At 29.2% G+C, this 7,567-nt stretch overlaps 1 protein-coding gene across 1 annotated transcript; it reads right to left on the bottom strand.

The window, feature by feature from the left end:
* Positions 1-315: 315 nt before the first annotated feature.
* LOC119609557 (death-associated protein kinase related) lies at positions 316-6,471 on the bottom strand (the record flags this gene model as incomplete). The annotated part of the gene is made up of 4 exons (XM_037964391.1): positions 316-5,383; positions 5,457-5,775; positions 5,848-6,023; positions 6,259-6,471. Coding segments are annotated over 4 exons (2,602 nt in total), but the record flags the coding sequence as incomplete, so codon positions are not given.
* Between the last annotated feature and the right edge of the window lie 1,096 nt (positions 6,472-7,567).

The following is a 7,567-nucleotide window of genomic DNA, read 5'->3' as shown; positions in this document are numbered from 1 at the left end:
TTTTTAATAAAAATCTACAAGCAATTGTTTAAAAAACTAGTTTTCTATAAACCCAAAATAAAATGTTTAATAAAATATTTAAATTTTTTTGTAAATTTTAATGCCTTTTTTAAGAAAATTTAAGTTTTCTTTTTATTTTTGCAAAAGAAAATTAAGCAGTTTTCTTTTTAAATAATTATATTAAATTTAAAATAATAAAAAATAAGGACATTACCAAATAGAAATGAAAATATAATTTTAAATAAATGTTTTTTTTTTACTAAATTTGCCTTTTTGTTGTTTTAATAAACTTAATTAAAGAAATTATATAATTAAACATTTCACACTCATAAAAAATGAAAAGAAATAATAATGAAGATCGAAATTAAATTTTAAATTAATTAAAATAATAGAATTATAAAGATATATATTTAAAAAAAAATAATTAAGAATCACAAAAAATAGAGACCTTTAAAGGAAAGTGTTAGGATTTGGAAATAGTTTTTTGTTTATTTTTTAGGTTTTAAAATAAAACATTTAATTAGCAGCAGGAATAACCAAAGGACGTTTCAACTAAAGGGTTTTTTAAAAGGTTTTTGAAAATTATAACTTTTTGTTGTTATTACAACAGAAAACAACATTTAATATCAAATCGTTTAAGCTTTAACTTGTTTCTTTTTTGCTTGTAATTGTAATTAACTTAACAAAATGTTGATGTACCGGGGATTCTGTTAAATAGTTTAAGTTTAAATTTGTTTGGGGGTTGAAAAACTTTTCTTTGTAATAAGTTATACAAATACTTTAGTAAACCAGCTAAAGTTTTTGGAGAGTTTCACTTTTCCATATAATCTACTAGCAATTGAAAATCTCACCACTTTTCAAACTTTTAAATTTTTGTAACAAATTTCAAATTAAGTTTTCTAACAGCTTTTCAATAGTTTTAAAACAATAATAATTTTAAAAAGTATTAAAGTTTTTAGCTCTTTTGATAAACTGTTCCTTTTGTTTTTGCTTTAAGTTTTAAGGTTCTGAAATTTTCAATTGTTTTAAGCAGCCTTTGAGTTTTTTATAGTTATTCTTTTTCGAAATTGCCCATTTCTTTTAAATTTAATTGGCCATTATTTAAAAATTCTTATTAAACTTATTAATTATAGATTACTTAAAAGCTTTTTTTATACAATTTATTAATACTTTTACAATAATTAACTTTAATAACCTAAAAATTAATAATTTTAAATCTAATTTTTATAATTTATACAATTTTAAATACTTTTTTCAAATTTGTTATTCCTTTTCCATCATGCAGGACTTTAAAGCTCTCTGTCATTGAAATAAAGAACTTTTAACAAAAGCTTTATTAATCAAAAAGTTTTTAGTATAACTTTTAGCAGATAATAAAAAGCTTTTGAGTTAATTGAAAACTTAGTTTAGCAAAAGCTTTTTGCAATTTACTATTAATTACCAACATATTTAAAAAAGCTTTCTTTCCAAAGTTGTAGACTTTAAACTTTCAATTTAACAGTTTATTAAACTTTTGTTTAAAAGTTAGTCTAAGCTTTTAGGTTTATTACCTAGTTACAAGATAAAGCTTTAACAATTTAGAATTAAAACTAAATTTGTATTTTAAAAGTTTTCTTTTAATTTGTTGTTTTTACTCTATAGCTTTATCTGTGACTGAAAGATCAATAGGTTTTGAAAAACAAATTGCGGATTCAAACTTCAAATGTAATATTCACTTAAGCTTTTACTGAGTTTTTCATATGAAGTCAATTTTCAAAAGGTCTCAAAGCTTTTAAGAAACTAGACCCAAAAAGCTTTTAAAAACTCCAATATTGTTGCAATTGTTTAGAAATGCCCCTAAGAAAGCTTTGCAGTGCTATATAAATTAGTTGATTTTTTGCTCTAGAACTAAGTAAAATAGCATTAATAAGGAAAATTTTAGTATATCCCTAAAGCTTTGCATATAAAACTTGGCAAAAGTTTTATTTATAAAGCTTATTTTAATTAAACGCCCTAAAAGAAGTCAAATTTTAAAAGTCGTTAGCTAGTTTTGCAGACCTTGACTCAATTTAAAAGCTTCTCGAAATTTATTTAAAAGTTGGACGAAAAAAGCTTTTCGATTTTTATTCATATCTAATTAAACTTTAAATCCCGTTTTCAAAAGCTTTTAAATTTTGTTGATTGTGCATCAAGTTTTAAACAGTTTTTAAAATCTTGAAATTTTTTGAAAAAGCTTTGAAATTTTAAATCAAAATTTGAAAAAGCTTTTAAATTTTAATCAAAATTTGAAACAGTTTTCAAAAATTTCTGAATTTTATTAAAATTTTGCATCTATTTTTAAAAGCTTTGAGAACATTCTATCCAATATTTGAAAAAGCTTTTAAATTTTATTGATTTTATACTATAATTTGAAAGGGTTTTTTTTGCTGATTTTGGATCACGTTTTGAAACAGTTTTCAAAAGCTTTAAATATTCGGAAAAAGCTTTTAAATTTTATTGACTTTTGCTGATTTTAGCTGAAATTTTTCAACTGTTCTTAAAAGCTTTAGCAATATTATATCAAATATTTAAAAATGCTTTTAAGTTTGTAAGAGCTGTAAATATTTGAAAAAGCTTTTAAATTTAATTTATTTTAGACCAAAATTTTTACAGTTTTTAAATTTTGCTAAATTTAGAACAAGTTTTGAAAAGGTTTAAAAAGCTTTAAGAATTCTTTATTTGTGTTACTGCTTTAATTAAACTACTATAAAGCTTTAAGACATTAATGAAATAAATACTAATAAAAGTACTTAATAGCTAATGAAGTAAGCTTTAAAGCTTTTGAATGTCTTAGTTAATATTTAAATAGAAATTTAAAGAATTTCAAAACTAAACTATACAATTTTCTTTAAATTTATAGAATTTCAGAAAATTTTCCGTAACATTTCATTTACAACCTAAAAAAGCTTTATTATAAATTTTTTTACACAGTAAATGTAAAAAACTGCTATATTAACTTCCATAAAGCTTAATAATTTAAAAGTTATAGATTTTTTCATAAAAAATGGGCAATTTCTTTTATATTAAAAGCTTAAAATATATAAATTTTGAATTAAACTTTTTGAAATTTCTGCTAAATTAGACAAATGCTAAACAAACAAAGACTTTGATAAGGCCTTAAGTTAACAGAAATGACAAAAGTTTAATTTTCTTCCAACAGCTACTTAAAAAGGGTTTATTTAACACACAAGGAAAAGTTAATTTTATAAGAAGTATATCCCCGTTTTAAACAAATTCTTCATATGGTACACCAGCATCTGAACAACATAAAAAGTAATTGAAATACTTTTTGTTTTTTGTTAAATAACTATTCGTACTATGTTTATTATTATTAATATTATGATTACGATTATTTTTATTTTTATTATTATTACTATTAATATTTTTAGAATTTTTCACCCTATACTACATACAACATAAGAAACGATGAAAGAAACTTTTGGCATTCCTTCGCGCCCTAGAGACCCTTAGCTAACAAATAATACCCTGATCTAAACTTAAACCATTTGCTGAAGCGGCAGCACTCTTAACCACACCATTATGATGATGTAAGTGATGGTGATGATGATGAGGATGATGATGTGAATGATGCGAATGTTGGTGGGAATTTAACAAATGCTGAGTATGCGAATGCTGCTGCTGCTGACCAAATAATAAAGCTGTGGTTGAAGAAGAGGTGGAAGCATTAGCATTACTACTGCTGGAAGTAAGACTGCCATTGCTGCTGCTGTTATTGATTAAGGATTTTGTGCTATTACTGCTTAGAGGTGTAGTGGAACAAGAAGTTTTTGTTGCTGTTGCTGTTGTTTGTGCGGAGGCAGCTAAGGAGGTGCTAATGTTGTTTGTTGTTATTGAGGAATTGGGATGCCTGCATCCATTTGTTGAGGAATTTGTACAGGAAACACAATACACGCATGTTGTTTTAAAATTATGAGCAGCTGCTGAAACTGGTAGGGTTACGGGAGCCGATGAGGAAGTCGTACTTAATTTCTTATTGCTGTGTATAGCAGTGATGGGTTCTGAAGCTCTTCTTGAGGAATTCGCAATGGTAATGGCCGAAGAATGTGCTAAGCTGGGTGGGGACAGTGAGGGTCTGCTGCCATTGCTTTGGGCATTATATTTTAATTGACTTTGTTGCAGCTGGGCTGCCTGATGCTGCTGTTGCAATTTACTGCCATTGGTGGCAAATTCTGGTGGTGTTATGGGTTGTTCGCCGCCTTCAAGTTGAAATTTCTTAACTAAAGCCTTAACTGAGGTGGGTGATGCATCAGTAGTTGGTGCCTTGCGTATAACTTTGGGCGTAGTAGGGGCATCTGGGAATAAAGAATGATGATTGTTGCTATTAACTGATACCTTATCATTGATTACATTCCCATTTGTAGCCGTGGGTAATGTAATGGTGGCCACTATATTGGCAGTATTAAGGGTAGCTGCTGGTGTTATGTGTATAGTGGCGGTAGCCGATTGTGTGACTGTGGTTGAGTTGGTGGAGGAAGATGAAGATGTTTTCTTTAAATTGCCTGTACTGGAGCCATTACAATTGTTGGCTGATATTTTCTTGGTGGTTAGAAAGGTATTTTCTTTATTGGATTCAGATGAATGACGTCTGGCCGGTATGTGTAATAATTGTTGTTCTTGAGGTGGTGTTTGTTGTTGGTGTTGCATAGATGAGGTTGGTTGTACACTGCACAATGGTATGGTAATGGCTTTTGTAGCTGGTACATTGTGCACAGCCGTGGTTTTTGTTGTCGTGGCATTGGAGGTTGATTTAACTCCCGCTAGCTTAATGGTTTTATCATGGTAATCATCGCGCAATTTAGTAAAACTATTAGCCGAGTGGCCCTTACTCAAAACTGTAACATGACCATTAGAATGACCATTTAGATAACCATTCGTATGACCATTAGTTAGAGCAGTCGAATGACCATTTGCAAAACCATTGGTAAAACCATTAGTAAAACCATTTGTATGAGCTGATGAGTGATGACCATTGATCTGACCATTAGTGTGACTATTTGTTGTTTTATTTAAAGCCAATTTAGCATATGTATCGTTAGCAGGAATATTATCTTCCTCTTCCGAATTGTCTACACTAATAGCTTGAGGTTTGTTATCTTTAACTGACAGTACCTCTTCAGCAGCTTCTTCCTGCACTTCCTGTTCATGTTCATTTTCATCAACTTGCTCTTCATCTATCTCTTCTTGTTGTTGTTCTTCATCCACCTCCTCATCTTCTTCTTCATCATCATCATCATGTTGTTCCAATTGTTGCTTACTGTTTATCGCATTAAAAATATGTCTATCGATGTTACATTCGTCTTTAAGCCAAATGTGTTCGAGACATCCTGCAGCAGTCATGCGATCACTATAAATTTTAACAAAACAAAAACAGTTAATAAAATTATTTAAAAAATTTATTTTTTTAAAAAAAAACTTACTTTGGCTTTATTCGCAATGCTTTACGTATAAAATCAATGGCTGCCGATGAGACGCCTCCAAATAATTTATCCGGAAATGTTAATGCACATTGTGATATATTAAGGAAGGTTTCCTGTTTTGTTTCCCCACCGAATGGAGAGAAACCCGATAGTAAGACATAAGCCAAAACACCAACCGACCAAATATCCGTACACAATGACAACGGTTCATATTGTAAAACTTCAGGTGCTACATAGTCGGGTGTACCAACGATTTCACGTACATTAGTACCCTCGGCTACGACGCGTGATATACCAAAATCACATAATTTTAAACCATCTAGAGGGGAGTAAAAGAGAAATGATATAGTTTTTCTTTTTATGGTATGGCGAATGTGAAGAGCATACTCACCTTCTATATGTTCACCGGCCAATAAAATATTTTGTGGTTTTAAATCTAAATGAACTATAGAACGTTTGTGTAAAAATTGTAGAGCTTTAAGTACTTCACGCATACAAATGCGGGCCTGGGCCTCTGTAAGACATTCTTCATTATCCAAAAATGTTTGTAATTCACCACCAGTCGCTCTGTGTAATAAAAAATTTTGTTAATAAACAAAATTAATAATCTAATAACAAATTTTGAAAATGTTTAAAGTGTTATATGTTTAGCAACATGTTGCCAGCAATATATTTGAGTATTAAAACAAAAATCAACATTTTTAAAAATCTTTTTATAAAATAGATAGTTTTAGACGATTTTCTATTTAAATTAAATCCATTTTCTTATTTCTTTGGAAAATTTTTGAAATATTCAACTTACAATTCCAATAATAGCGCTGTATCTGAACGTGATTCATGCACAGCATTCAATTTAACAATATTATCAGCTTCATTACACAACATCAAAACGGCAATTTCATGTTTAATCTCTTTATCCGACGACTGGGCTCGACGGCGACGTTTTAGAAATTTTGCTGCAAAATGTGTACCCGAATTTTTGTGTATAGCACGGCGTACAGCAGCAAATTTGCCTCTGTAATAAAAGGGGGGGGAAGAAATTAATTAATAAAATATTTCCTAATAAAATAATTAATTTCAAATAGAATCTAAAGGTAAAGCAATAAAATAATTTAATGAATTACAAAAAATTATTCCTCTTACAACTCATCATTAGTATTCATTCATTCATAAAAATTTCTACAAATTTAGAAATTTATTTATACCCTTCTCACGAAGGTGAAGGTGTATAAGTTTGTCATTCCGTTTGTAATTTCTATAATATAATTTTCCGACCCCATAAAGTATATATATTCTGGATCCTTATAGGTAGCGGAGTTGATTAAGCTATGTCCGTCTGTCTGTCTGTCCGTCTGTGTGTTTGTTGAAATCAGTTTTTAGAGGACCCCAGATAACGGCGAGATTCAAATCTTCAATAATTCTGTTAGACATGCTTTCGAGAAGATCGCTATTTAAAATCAGCAAAATCGATCCATAAATACCGAAGATATGAGCAAAAATCCGAGACAACCTCTGAAAATTTGAAAATTTTGATATAAGCAACAACAACACTGCTTATTCATTGAGTATTTCGTTTCATATGTTTAGATGGCTGTGTGTTTCATTGCCTTGTGTATATTGTTTTTGTTTCTTGGCGCATTCAGTTTCGTATGTTTGGATGTCTGTTGTTTTCTTTGCGTTGTGTATTTTGTTTTTGCTTTTTTGTGAGTATTTCGTTTCGTATGTTTCATTGCCTTGTGTATATTGTTTTTGTTTTTTGGTGTATTCAGTTTCGTATGTTTGGATGTCTGTTGGTTTCATTGCGTTGTGTATTTTGTTTTTGTTTTTTGTGTATTTCGTTTCGTATGTTTGGATGTCTGTTGGTTTACTGACTTGTGTTTATTTCGTTTAGCGTTGTTGTTGTTCGTTTTGCTATTGCTATAATAATGATATAAACGGGAAAATGAAATAAATTAAAATTTTATAGAATTGATATTTTTTAAATACACTGTGGTGAAGGGTATATAAGATTCGGCATAGCCGAATATAGCACTCTTACTTGTTTGTATTACATTTTTGGGTTACAACAAAGATGTAGAAACTAATAACGAAAAAAACCGGCTAAAATTAAA

This window comes from Lucilia sericata, unplaced genomic scaffold (genome assembly GCF_015586225.1).
Source record: "Lucilia sericata isolate MDLA Ls3-8-SP2 unplaced genomic scaffold, ASM1558622v1 Contig001005F_arrow, whole genome shotgun sequence".
NCBI classification, from domain to species: Eukaryota; Metazoa; Arthropoda; class Insecta; order Diptera; family Calliphoridae; genus Lucilia; species Lucilia sericata.
This window is presented reverse-complemented; position numbering and strand designations above follow the sequence as displayed.